Here is a 14,625-nt window from a genome sequence, read left to right as displayed (position 1 = left end):
AGATTCTCAGCAACATGAGAATCTACTTGTTGGTAACTCTGTGTATACTCATGGCCCACCAGTACACAGCATCAGAGGAGGAAACTTAGAAAGGCTTGGACAGGTACACTCTTTGCTGTGTAAAAAGCCAGCTGGAGGGCTGGGCCACTGAGTGGTGGTGAATGGAGTAACATCTGGCTAGCAACCCGTCACAAGTGTTGTTCCCCAGGGGTTGGTATTGGGGCCTGATCTGTTCACTACCTTTACTGATGACCTGGACAAAGGAATTGAGCATACCCTCTGTAAGGGAGGAAGTGTTAACCTGCTTAAGGATAGGAAGGCCCAACAGAGGGATCTGGACAGGCTGGATTGCTGGGCTGAGGCCAATGGGATGAAATTCATCAAGACCACGTGCTGGGTCCTGCACTTTGGCCACAACAACCCCAGGCAATGCTACAGGCTAGGGGCAGAGTGGCTGGAAGACTGCATGGAAGAAACAGAACTGAACACGTTGGTCAACACTTGGCTAAATATGAGCCAGCAGTATGCACAAATGGCTACGAAGGCCAACAGGATCCTAACTCATATCACAAATAGTGTTGGCAGCAGGAGTGGGAAGTGATCATCCCTCTGAACTCAGCTCTGGCAAGGCTGCACCTCGAGTACTGTGTTCAGTTTTGGGCCTCTCACAAGAAAAACATTGAGGCCATGGAACGTGTTCAGAGAAGGGTAACAAAGTTGTGAAGGTTTTGGAGCACAAGCCTTATGGGGAGCAGCTGAGGGAGCTGGGATTGTTCAGTTTGCACAAGAGAAGGCTCAGAGCAGACCTTATTCTCTGCAACTCCTTGAAGGGGGGGGGTTATGGGAAGGTGGGGGTCAGCCTCTTTCCCCGCATCGCTAATGATAGGACTAGAGGGAATGGCTTTAAGTTGTGCCAGAGAAGATTCAGGTTGGACACTGGGAAAAATGTCTTCTCTGAAAGAGTGTTCAGGCACTGGAATGAGTTGCCCAGGGAGGTGGTTGAGTTACCGTCCCTGAAGGTGTTCAAGCAATGTTTAGAAGTTGTGCTGAGGGACATGGTTTAGTGAGGAAATATTGGTGGTAGGTGGACGGTTGGACTGGATGATCTTGGAGGTCTTTTCTGACCTTAGTGATCCTACGAATAACATGTGTGGCATTTCAAAATTAGAACCAGCATCTTAAATATCTTGTACATTATGCGTGGTTGCTCTATAATCTTTAAAAATTTCTAACCTTTCTATATTATTGAGTTTAACATATCAATTTTACTTCTGCAGAGTTTGGAAAGAGGTCAGAAATGAGAAAGAGGGAGGAAAGAGCTTATGGCAGATAATATGTATAAGAATAAAGTTGAAAAATCAACATCTAGCCATTATTCTATTTAAAAGTACTCTTACAACTGCTTTTCAGACTTACAGTTTGGATGGGGCCCTGGGCAACCTGATCTAGTGCCTGATTTAGTGGTTGGCAATCCTGCCCACAGCAGGGGGGTTGGAACTATGTGATCTTTGGGGTCCCTTTCAACTCAAGACAACCTATGATTTTAGGTGACAGAAAAAAAGCTGTTCTCTATGAAATCACAATGAAATCTTAAAAGAGATGTTTGCACTTTAAAGAGCTAAATAATACACTGGTTTTGACTCTTCCACTATTTACTTAGAGATATAAAGCTCCAAACAGTATCAAAATTAATTACAGATATTTTAAACAGACAAATATTTACTCCGGAAGTTCATTAAAGTACATAAAACATCTTTTGAAGCTGTGCATTCCTTTCTTCCCCTGGAACAAAGTACTGTATAATAACTAGGACAGCAGACAATTAAGAGGAGATGGTTTCTGCTCCCAGTTTTGTAACTGGCATACCAGACATTGATCAAATCACTGATGTCCATTTCTGTTCCTTCAAAGCTATACTGCAGGGAGCAGGGGGGCTGTTTGCTCACAAGACTGCCTGTGGTCCTTGATCTTTACTTTTTTATCGACTTCTTTATTATTTCTGGTTTGATATTTCTTGACATTTAACTCACTGTATTATCTTTTTCTCAACATACTAACATGAATTGTATCACTCTGTTATCATGGACTACCAAGAACTTGATACAGACAAGCAAAACACTCTCTTGTTCACTAAATTGAGACGCACACACCTTTCCCTTCAATTGTGCACTAATTTAAAAGCACGTAGGGTCACCTTTGTCATACTCAGTAGCCAGGAAGGTCACTTCACCACTTAATAATCCTGGGCATCAAGACCAAGCAAAGATTCATAACCTACACTATGCAAGCAGCAGCTTTCTCAGTTGCTCAAAACCAACACCACTTGAGTACTTAGAACACTTATAGTCCCCCCCACCAACTTTTGTAAATAGATATAATTACTGAATTTACATTTGCTTAAAAATGAACTTTTCCACAGTTATTACACAAACACTGCAAGAAAGACATTGATTTGAGAATGTCCAGAGAGGGAACAAATGGGCTGTTCACAAGATTCATTTGAAGTTACTTACACAACTTGTATGCAGAAGAAATTTTACTCAAGATATATTACATTAGGAAACAGACTTTCATAGCTCTGAACAGTTCAGTTCTCACTTCTTTTCTCATTGAAGCTGTGAGAAATAGAAAATGTTAAAAGGCTTAACTTCTTCTTTATATAGGTTATTATATGGCTTTATTGCTGTTCCTAAAAATGAACCAGAATTCCAAACTTGTAAACTTACATATTAAATCACATTTAACTGACAGCTCTTCAAACAGATGATGCTGCCATACAGTAGAAGCAATACCACTCCAGAGCACGAAGCTGACAATACCCCAGTGCAATATGCAAAGCTCCTGGACCACCTCTGCACACTGAACCTGTCTGCTTTCTGCAAACTTTAATCTTGACAACTGGCAAAGAATCACTAAAGATCAAATGAAGAGTCACAGAGATTCACCCACATTCAGGATGTTAATCTTCAAAAGGAGACCCAGAACAAAACAGATTCTAAAACTGAATAATCTGCCTGGAGATGAGAATAGATTTAAGCTCTAACTTACATTTTTTCTCCTATACTTTTACTTATTTCTATCATAAATAAATAAACACGTGTTTCACCCCCCAGTGCCCCCCGCTAGTGACCCCAGGCACACAGTGGGGGCACAGCTCCAGGCACAGCACTCTGCACTGCCTGCACATGTGTCTCCTGCTCACTCTTCCCGCTTACAATAACAAACCACATAGAGATTAAAATACCCGCTTTAAGTACTCAAAGAAGAAAACCATTTTTACAGTAAGCATTCAGAGAAGTGACACATGCAACACACTTACATGTGTTAAAACAAAGGACTGTTTTAGCACGTGTTATCCTGGGTAAAATACTCAATAAAAAGATATTTGCATTTAATTGTTAAGTTACACTTCTCTAGATAACTATAAACTTCAAACATGAAGTGCAGCTCGAGGTGCTTTGTTTTCACTTTGTTTTCATCTCAGGAAAGAGCTACTTATCTACAGGTAAAATGTATATAGATGGGTTTTATTTTTATCCTTTAGCAATGAAGAACAGGCCAAAGAAAAATAAGGGAAGAGGTTATAAAGAAATGGATGGGAAACAAAGGGAGAGTACAGTCCAGCAGCCAGGCTTAAACCTGCCTCCCTACCATTGCTTCACCAGAGGCAAGGATGCCCCAGAGAACAGCCCCACTGGCTTCAGTCCACCCAAAACACACACTGATCGCTGGTCATTCAGAAACACAGGGATCTCTCAAGGGGGAAGGAAGGAGAAAAACACAAAGAAAAAGCCACAGGAGCTAGGAAGGCCTCCCAGTACAAAGAGGAGACACTACAACATGGAAAGAACATGCAAGACTTCTTTGGAGGGGAAGAGAAGCCTATTTAAAGGAAGAGGTTAGAGGACAGCAGCAGAGTCAAAAATGGAGCGGCCATTTCCAATCATGGCAGTAAAAACGCATTTTTCCAGACAGCTTCCTGAAGGGGTTTCTCCAGTGCCACTCCTGAAGAGAGGAACTTCACACATTCAGTTACCTCAAAAAGGCTCAGGAGCGCACAAAAGAAATGAGAAACATGTGAGAAGCATTCATCCCAAAAGGCAGAAGTATCACTGCATCGTGACACAACCTTCGGGTTTGGCAGAAACTTCCGGACAGCTTCTGAAATGTGCACCACAGCTCTGGAGCCCTGCATTTAATGATGCCCATCAGTCCTGACAGACCTGCTCTGACTTCTCTGCAGTGCCTTCAGCTCTACTGAATTGACTTTGTCTCTGCAGCTGGCAGAACCTCTGCACAACACTCAGCTTGCGGTTCAGCTGCTGCTGTGCAGTGAGACAACACTGCCAATCACTATGGCTAATGGGATGCCGTACAAAAATAGGGGAAATCCACTTACTAGGGTGAGAAAATACAGACAAACCTTTTTCCTACCAGCAGCTAAGCCTCCACTGTCACGTTATCTTTCCTCAGTGGACAGCTGAGCTCTGCTCATTTCATAAAGCATTTGCAATATCCTGTCACTAACATTCAGATTTTTAATTCCTATGAAGAACTCAATAGGCAGCTGGTACAATACTTCAGTACAATAGTTATTGTTTGGGGCTTTTTAACATTATCAGTGGACTTGTATATACTGTAAGGAGGTATTTAGGCTGAAAGAGATTACACTGTATCACACTAAGAAAAACCAAACAAGATGCATTATGTCTGTATCTCCCAGAAATACAGACATAACCTCCCCCTTTCCATACCAGAGGCACAAAAGCAGCAGGAAAAAAAAAAAAAAATAAATCAACTGCAGCTGTCCAATACACAGTAACAGCAAGAAAAGAGCAAACCACAATGTTCATTTCCAGCTTCCTCAGGCTCTGAGTGGGCACTCCGTATGACACCAACACTCTCCTTCAAGAGCAGTCTAAAGAGCACACCACATAAATTCGAAAGAGATTACCTGTTTCTCTTCATGTCTGCTACTGCAATAACTCTTTGAGAAAGGGTTTAACTTTAATTTATTGAGTTCTAACTGGCAATCTTGAGGAAGAAGTGTTGCTCTCTAAGCCATTTATTGTTTGTCCTTATAAATTAATGAAAATCAGCCACCGTCACTTTACCTCAAAGACACAATTCAGACTTCTACCAGATTGCCTCCCTAAACCAATCACATCTCCACCTCAGGCTCTGTCTGCCCTCTGCCAATCATTCCCTTGCTACAGCTTGTACTTTGAGGCACTGTGCCCATTACTTAACATGGTGGGCATTCCTAACAGTTTGGAAGTATACAAACTTCTTTAGGTTGTATAATGAGAATATTTTCAGGAGATGACTGCCTGAATCATTCTTACTTTAGCCCAAGGCTTTTTTTTTTTGGAGTACAGTACATAATGCTTGAAGGAAGGAAACGAAAGATCAGGCTTTACCACCAAGTGCCTATTGAGTGTAATTTCAATGCAACTCACCATCACACTTTCTGTAGAAGTGAATGAATAAATACAAGCCGAACAGAAAATACTGTGAACACACTATTTACCAACCCTACCGTATTTGCAGCAATTTTTTAAGTGTTTGGTAAACACCAATTCTTCAGAAGCTGTAAAAGACTAAGGGTGGGAAAACACTTAGAGGCTCTGAGGAAGAAACAAAGCCACAGTAGTGAGTTTGGAGATCTAAAGATAACTGATAACAAAACCCTTGGAGGTACACAGTAATAGAACGGCTTAGATTGGAAGGGACCTTAAAGATCACCCAGTTCCAACCTCTGGCCATGGGCAGGGCTGCCCCCCACCAGAACAGCTGCCCAGGGTCCCATGCAGCCTGGCCTGGAGCACCTCCAGTGATGGGACATCACAGCTCACTGGGCACCTGTGCCAGTGCCTCAGTCTGTAAAGAACTTCCTTTTAACATCTAACCTAAATCTCCCCTCTGCTAGTTTAAAGCCATTCCCCCCTGTCCCATCGCTATCAGACCGTGTAAAAAGTCCATCACCCCTCCCCATTTATAACCTCCCTTCAAGTACAGGAAGGCCACAGAGAGGTCTCCCCAGAGCCTTCTCTTATCCAAGCTTCTCTTCTCCAAACAAGTCCAGCTCCCCTAGCCACCAGGCTTACATCAATTGCCAGTGAAAAATGCAAGTACTCTAAAAGTGAGAAGGAAAATCAGAGAACCATACTGGCTCTAATAATGGATTCCAGGAAGCAAATGTCTATCTAGAAAACTGGAGAGAATGTAAAGAGGGTGCTTTCATTGGTAGAAATGCAAAACACTGGTGGAATGTAACTTGACTAGAAGAAAGTGAGTTGGAGCCATAAAACAACTTGAGGAAGCAGATGGTTCTGAAAACACCGCAAAGACATTGTTCTTCAAAACATCTACTCACAATGACTTGAGCAATGTCTGCCCATTACTTACTTCAGCAAGTACAACTGCATGTCTCATCAATGATGTATACAGGCAAATATCAGTTACAAGCATTATCTCCTTCAAAAAAGGAAAAAAAGATAGGTAAAAGCAAGTAATGAAGGCAGTCCATTATCCAAACAAGGCATTTCTAAAATAAAAGTTCAAAACGACTCTTGGTTTCTCCAGAATAGCCATGCTTTGCTGAAACTTCCTCTGGGATTTCAGCACAGGTGAATCAGTGGAAACCGACAAGAGCCAAAATCCAAGGGCATCCATAAAGGAGACGCAATGGGCTTCTCCTTCACACTATCAGCTCTACATTTGAAGAGAATACTCTTGTATAGAAAGTAACATAAGAAGACTTGACCATAAACTCAGTGAAAATTAAATGAAAGAAAAAGAACCATATTAATGGTAATATTAAAAACACTTGAGCACAAAGCAAAAGCTGCAAAATTTAAAAAGCCTGCAAGTGGTGGGGATGGTGGTTTGTTAGTTTGTTTAAGAAGAGGAATCCCCAGCCAGCAGCACTTCCCTCAGTCTCAAGAGGATTCTCTTTCAATTAATTAATGACGAATTGGACTCTCACAGGGACAAATTCAAAACAAAAAGTTAGAAATCCTCCATGTTACATAACCCATCTGACTGATCCCAAATCAAAACACAGCCTGAGCTGCCTGACTGGAGGAAAAGGCTCACAGAATGTAGTTCCTCTTGGCTTCCCTTCGCATTTTAAATCAAAGCACTCTGCATCTAACCTCATTTTTTGCTCATGTAGGAAGCTACATCACAGGCTACTACAAAATGGTAAACCGTGTCAATAAAAAAATACACAGGCTGAATTGAGAACTACCACACTTTAGAAGACTCAGTATGACTAACATGCCCAGGATTTGGCAAGTTCTCGATGTTGCTTTTTCTGACTACAAAAACAATGTCACAAAGAGGTGTTAAAAATAGTTAGATCTGCACAAGTTTCCTGAAATCCAAGCAGATTCCAGACAATGAAAGGTTCCAAGTCAGCCCAGGCTCACTGGCAACACACTGCATACAGAAAAGTACCTGCAAGAGCTCTGTGTCAACGGTATTATGCATGAATCTGTAGAGTGGATAAGTAATTATTTAGGCAACAAATCCACGCTCATGCACTTCTCAAGATATCCCCAGGTTACAGCAAAACCTTTGTACAAAGGAATTAGATCTCTCTGCAGATAAAATCTAAAAATATGAATTAAGTACAAACAATGCCACCCTTGCCTACACAGGCTGAGAGGTCTGCAGAACCTCCAACAGCAACATCACCATAGGTGTAAATTATTACAATTATCACAACAATCATGTCAGCTGTTCTGTTTCCCATGACAAGTGAGACACCAAAGATTTCAAAAATGCACAATCTACTGAACCAATTTTTCATTTTAATACGCAACAAGTGGATGCCAATAGAGGAGCAATTGCTGTTTGCTGTCCAATTTGGTCAAGAGAGCCAAAGGTACTGGGCTGGGCCCAGGAAAACACAAAATCACATACCAAAGCCCTGGAGATCACGCAACTAAAAACCAATCACCTGTTCAAGTACCAGTCTGACCGGCAGATCTCACACAAACCAGTTTTATACACCTCTGCTGAACTAGAGTCTTTCCACAGCAGCATGTTTTCAAAACCTCAGTTCCTTGCAAGCACATTACTAAACACAAGACTTAAAGCAAAACATGAAGTTTACCGTGCCCAACCCTTAGTTCTGCATCTCCAGATTCACAGCTTCAGAAAGCTAATTCCAACACTATCCATCCTCTTTGCACAAATAGGATGTTTCATAGGAAAAGCCACACATCCTTCCAGTATGACCAGGATACCAAAAGCCATCCAAGTTGGATGTGCATTCAGCATTTTGCTATCTTCTTCTTTTAATTAATTTCTTATAAATGCCCATGCAATCCTTAGCTCTACACCTAATTAGTCAAGAGACGCAGACAGTTCCATATCTGGGACTAGGGACAGTTCACATACACTAAAAGTTTAAAAATTAAGCTGCTCTGAAAAGCCTGTGGTTAATGCAAAGTGTACTTTCTAGTCCCAACCTAGTGATAAGTGAATGTTTGTTCATAGCATAACACTGCCAGATTTTAGCACAACTCATTATTAATTGAACTCTCAGCATAAGGCCATCACTCAGAAGAGAACGAAATTTTACAGCTCAGTCAGGGAGGCAGTAACAAGGCAGCTATGGTCGCAAAGGGCAGTAGTAACAGGGAAAGCACTGACACCAGACTGAAAGAAACGAAAGGAGATGAAAGGAAGAGTAGGAAACACTCGTGCAACTTCTTAGCACTAACTTAGCAGCTATACAGTGGTTTTAAAGATTTCTTTTTTTTCTTTAATTCCTAATGCCTTTTTCCTGTCTACTATTAAAAAGAACCAACTGTCAGAAGAAAGGAAATAAAGCAACTCTTCCGAAGCAGACACTTGCCCTTCTGTCACAGTCACAAGGCCTTCTCGCTCTACTACTACAAAAGAATGTTTTCATTTTAATAGAAATAAGAGAAAATTACAGAGACAGGTAAGAAAAATAGATTGTTCTATACAAACACGTGAAGTTGTACAGCAGTTATAAGAACCTTTATGATACCTCAGTCTAATTTAATCAATGCAACTAGGACCCAATGTGAGTATAACTATTCCTGAACAAGTTTGTTCTTTGGTTATCAAAGGCTACTTTCAGATTTTCAACAGCAAGTTCAGAAAACGTACTCAGAAAAGCAGCACTACGGTATGACTGAGATCACACAGGTGAGAACTCATCCAAAACTCTGCTTTGCGTTAACATCCCACATAAACTCTCATCTCAGCCTGCGGTCAGAGCTGCCCTCATAGCCATCCCACACCGCCTTCTGCTCACACCTTCAGCACCCTGTGGCTCTCCTCACCCCCAGCGCCTCATACCCCTGCCACCACGTGTCCTCAGCACACCCGAGGATGCCAGGCGATCTCACCTTTCATTTTGACAGTGGGAGAATTGGGTCCGGCCGATTGCTTCCGCCATCCTCTCCAGTTCTGGCAAAGGCTCTCTGCCTCTGAGATGAAGGAACAAAGGGAGTCCTCCTCAAAGTGGTCAGAGTCCTCGAAGGAGAACCTCTCCCCGTCCTCCCACTCCGCAAACATGAGTTCCATCACATCCAACAGGCGACACGGGGAAAAAAGAAGAAAGAAGGAAGCACAACTGCTCGCTTTAACAGGTGGATGGACCGGAGGGTTCCTGGAGTACTTAAAATGTCAGTTCCGTTCAGGTCCCCGTGTTACAGTACCAGGAAGAACAGAGCAAACGCTACCTTGAAGCGGGAGAAGCAGGAAACCAACGCAAACTACAAGGTGGCTTATAAAAATCCCAGAAAACGAGTTCTTAAAAAAAGTTTAAAAAACGTTTATGTCCACAAAGTGTGTCCGATCCCGAGGGGCGGCCGCTACGCGGACAGGCGCTTCCAGCCCGGGCAGGTGCGCGTCTGTCACAGCCCGGCGCTCCCGACGCCAGCAGCCCCACGTTCGGACCCGCAGCGGCCGCACACCGGCCGGGGCTCCCTGCGCTAGTGCTTGTCTCACTCTCAGGGAAAAGCCCCGCCGGGACCGGGCCTCCCCCCGCCCGCGGCACCGCAGGAACGCCCCCGGGGGGCGGTGAGCCCGAGCGCCGACGGAAGGAGGGGGCTCGGCGGAGCCGGGGCGTCCGCGGCGGGGGCAGCGCGACCTCCCGGCGGCTCGTCACCGGCGCGGGCGGGCGGCGGGCGGCGGCTCCGGCCTCATGGGGGCGCGGGCGGGGAGAGCCCGGCGCCGGGGGCCGGCGGCGAGCGGACGGATGGGCTGGCAGGCAGGGGCGGCGCGGCGCCGCTCCCGTCTCGGCCAGAGCCCGCGGCTCTCGGGGCCCGCGGCCGGCAGCGCCCCGCGCGCGGACGCCCCCCCGTGCCCGGCCCGGCGGCGGTTCGCTGTCCTGGCGCGGCGACGGCGGCGAGTCCCTGCCCGGCGCGGGCACCAAGATGGCTCCGCGCTTCCCAGCTTCACCTGCGACACCCCCCCGCCAGCTGAGCCCCGCTTCCGCCACCGCGCTTCCGGCTTCCGCCGCCGGGTGGGCGCGTGGGGCATGCCGGGCCGGAGCGGCGGGGAGCGGTGCCGGGAGCGATTCGCGTCCTGGCGCTGATCACCGTGGCCGTGCGGGCAGTCTGGACCGGAATGGGGGAAAGCCGTGCGGCGCCTGAACTGGGCGGCGGTAGCACGCAGCAGCCGTGCCTCTGTGAGAGCGCAGCGCTTCAGTCTTTCTTATTTTCTTTCAGAATACTCTCGCGGAGCGGACGGGGTCACGAGGAAACGGTGCGGGGCCTCGGCCGTCCCTGCATGGCGGCTCTGGGGAAGCGCGGCTCGTGCTGAAGTGCGGCGCTGGGCCCTGGAACGGACAGCACGCAGATTGTGCGAGGAGGAAATATCGGCTGCGCGCATCTGGCGTAGATCAGAGAGCAGGAAGTTGCTCGGTGCCCTTTCCGATTATTATTTTTGTAAGATGTTTTAGGAAAGGAGACAGAGTAGAGAGAAAGCGCCGTTCTCCACCTGCCTCATACAACAATAAATTGGAGGAGCAGCTTTCAGAAATAGCAGCCGCAGTGCACTGCCCTCGGGGGTCAGGCCAAAAAGCCCCTTCTCTTCATGCCAGAGCCGGGAGGAAACAAGGCAGGTGTTGGGAGCCAGGGGAGCATGAGCAACTCTGAAGTTAATAATGAGAAAGTACTCCACATCCTGTTACATAAGGAGTTACATAAGGTTTTCTCATGCCTAGGTTGAAAGCTTCTGTTTCAGCTTCTTCTAAAATTCTGTTTTATTTGAGAGATCTGTTCTGCTGTGAGAGTAGAGTAAAAAAATGAAGGCTGAGTTCTCTCTGTAAAGTGATGCTGAGAAAGCATCAGCTGAGCAACCATAGGCTGCACCTGTGTCTTCCTATTTGTGCAGAGGGAAACATGTGAATGATAGGGAAAAAAAGAAGAGATAGGGAAAACAGAATGAAGTGCTGAGAAACAGGCATCCAAGAGCTGAGAGAAACTGAAGCGTCTCAGATCAATCAGCACGTCCCTCAGTGTGATTCACCTCAGAGGAACAAAAAACCCCCCGTGTTTAGTGATGGATCCTCATAGTGAGCCTTAGAAGATAACCTTGTCGCAAGGGAAACTTTTACATGGTGTGTTCCTACATATGTAATGCTTGCCAGTTTAGTATTTAAGATCTCAAACACAAATACATTTCACTAAAATGTGCATCAGTTATATTTTTTTACCTGTATGAATGTGGGATCCCTCTGTTCTTCCTACCAGTAGGAAAAATGGAGCAGTCCACAGTTTGTTAATTCTCAGATCTTCCTCTAAGACTTCATCTAATTTAGTGTGCTGTTGTCTAAAGCTGCTGGACTTAAAATACTTGCACAATTCCTTTAAGGGATGTTCCCGAGGAGATATCGGAGGTAGTAGATGGATGAGAAATGTATTCACTGTATTCCTATTTATAGAAATCATTATTAGCTAAATAAACTCTCACATTAGTAGCTTTCTGTGCTTTTTTTTTCTCAGATTTTTTTTTTTTTTTTTTTTTTTTTTTTTTTTTGCCAGCAGGCTGTCTGTATACGTTTTCACTTCATAGGAAGAGCTAATTTACGCTCATGCATACGTACCTATGGCATCTGAAAGGTCATATAGTCACACAATATATGTTACATATAGTAACACATATAGTTACACAAGAATATATGTATTAAAACCTACGGAATCAATTCAGGAGCACTAAACTTTTTTGGGAGGGGGAAGCCCACAAACTTACACAACCTGTTTTTCAGCTAGTGAAAATACTATTAATTAACAATAGATGTTGTAACTACCCTGTTAGCTAATGACACATGCAGTCAGGCAATTAGGCAATTAACATGCTCAGTCCCTTTTATAGTGTGCAGGGGCAGGCAGAAAACAATACTAGGTATAACATGGAGATTTAGAGCTTCAAACAGACTGCTTTGCCCCTAGTTCTGTGAAATCAAAATGTCTAGACCTTGGTTCCACAAAGATAGAAATGGTTGGATAGTTAACATCCTCAAAAACATCACAGCAGGGCATCAAATGCTGACCTGACTGATAAAAAGTTCCCCAGAGGTGTCAGCAGTCGTACCTTTATCACTGTGACCCCAGCTGGTACCCCAGCATTCTCCACACTTGGTATTTCAGTCTCATCCACGGTTTATTGTCTTTTTCCCCTCATCAGTAAGCTGTGGCTTAGGAACCTGAATATCACTTCTCTTTTATTTTTTTTAAGGAGATTCGGAGCTGGCACCTTCTCAATTAAGAATTTACCAGATTTGGGGTTTTGTTAACTTCCTACCAAATAACTTCAATTGAAACTACTTCAAAATGCAATGCGACAGCCACCATTACAAACAAAAGCACTGACCTGCTGATCAGCTCAAATCTGACCCAAAGCTATAGCTGGGGTTGATACAGCAGTAGATCATGGTGAAGAATGCAAATCTGATGATTTTCTTCATCCTTCTGATAAAAGATAATTTTCCTCAGACACAGTCCACCACCATCTTATGAGACAGAGGTACGAGAGCTGTTTGATTTTGGGAGGAGGGAATTCCCGTGCTTGGGACAGTAAGGAAATTGGAGGAAAGATGCATTTTGCCACAAAATTTGACAGAGACCTTAGGGACTTAAACCAACACAGTGCACAGGTTCTAAGCTAGGCTCACAGGAGGACTGTCAATAATGGATTATTCTGTTTCATGCCATGAGGAAGGTTAGCACTTCTTAAAATAAGATGCATAAATAATTCTTAAATTCAGGAAGCAGGGATCCTCCAGGGCAGCATTTGGAACTCCCAAAGTTGAAGGACGATCTGAATCTTCCTGTGGAAAGAAAGAAGACGAATACCATGACAGAAGTGACTGTGAGGAAGCAGGATGATGCTCCCCATACTTCTCGACTATCCAAGCCAGTAGCCACAAGAAGATGCCCCTATAAAGTATGCATGCCACTACTCCAGGTATAAAAGCTTTGCTCAGTGGTCCTTCATTGATTTGGGGATTTGGCATGGTTCTATTTTGTCTTGGATTGTTTCTGGGTGTTCTGCCAAGTGCCAGGTGCTGTGCCAAGCAGAGTCTCTCAGGCTCTCCACTCCCATCACTTCTGTCCTTGTACTTCTGTTCCCAAACTGCCACAGCCACAGCTCCCCTGCCCGGCCACCTTGGCAAGGAGTGCTCACCATGCTCACTCCCCAGCCTTAGTGTGCCAGAGAGCACTATCCTGCCCCAGGTACTTCATACACCTTCCGCTGGACTTCCTCTGGCTGATGCAGCTGGAACAAGCCTGAAACAGATTAGCAGATACATGCACAGAAAGGGCAAGCTGAATTTCTGCAGTGGGAACAAAAGTTCATGTAACAAAGTGAAGCCTTTTTACCACTGTTTGCTGCTTGTTCCTCCAGGCTGATCACGGGCAGAAAACGAGATAAAAATGTTTTTTCCTGTTTTTTGCCATTTTAGTGGCTGGTCAGTGGGAGTATGTAAATGACATACTGACACTGGGTTTGATGCTTCTCCGAAGTTTCCCAAGTAGTGGCTAAAACTTCCTTCCAAGGGATCTACCACATACATTCTTGCAAGGCTACAAAGCCAACATTGTGTAAAGAGCTCAGCTAATGGGTGGGTGCATGATACAAAACAAGCCAGGTACCAGGCAATATGATGTAGCCCAATGTGCTAAATTCTGTCTCATATACTTTGGCTAATATGGCAGAAAATTTGTCCTGCATTGCTGTCCAATTGGATTCCTTCCAAGGGATTTACTGCACACGAACACATTTGTACTGCCAGATGACCTGTTAGTGTACAGCACCAGCAATGGAGAGAGAGGCACACATCTTACAGATTATGGGAGTTCTGACAGTTTACATCAACAGGACTCTAGGTCACGAGCTATAAGAAAGCTGAAACACCTGAAGATTTCACAATGCCTAATGGAATGCTGCATGAAAGAAGGCTTTCACCTGCAGGAACAGTGCTCTCCTGGTGAGGAAATATGTTTACAAGACTGTGGGGGGTCCAAAAAGAATCTAAAAATACAGCTGGAGTTTTGAAGTGTGTTTTGATAGGAAAAAGGAGATGAAAGAAGTGCACACTAAGAAACTAAACAGATTTTGTCAAGGGATGAA

The 14,625-nt window shown here is 44.5% G+C and overlaps 1 protein-coding gene across 4 annotated transcripts in view; it reads right to left on the bottom strand.

Annotated features, from left to right (window-relative positions):
• ZSWIM8 (zinc finger SWIM-type containing 8) overlaps positions 1 to 10,129 on the bottom strand; it is a 68,649-nt gene extending 58,520 nt beyond the window's left edge. For all 4 annotated transcript variants that reach the window (XR_008205374.1, XM_052678215.1, XM_052678214.1 and 1 more), the window contains exon 1: positions 9,393 to 10,129. Coding sequence is in view for 3 of the 4 variants with exons in the window: in XM_052678215.1 (XP_052534175.1) it covers positions 9,393 to 9,570 (178 nt within the window). In the remaining variant the exon portion in view is untranslated. The remainder of the gene's footprint in view (positions 1 to 9,392) is intronic.
• Positions 10,130 to 14,625: the final 4,496 nt, after the last annotated feature.

Source organism: Tympanuchus pallidicinctus, unplaced genomic scaffold, assembly GCF_026119805.1.
Source record: "Tympanuchus pallidicinctus isolate F22 unplaced genomic scaffold, pur_lepc_1.0 scaffold16, whole genome shotgun sequence".
NCBI lineage: Eukaryota > Metazoa > Chordata > Aves > Galliformes > Phasianidae > Tympanuchus > Tympanuchus pallidicinctus.
Note: the sequence above shows the minus strand (reverse complement) of the source record. Positions and strands in the feature narration are given on the sequence as shown.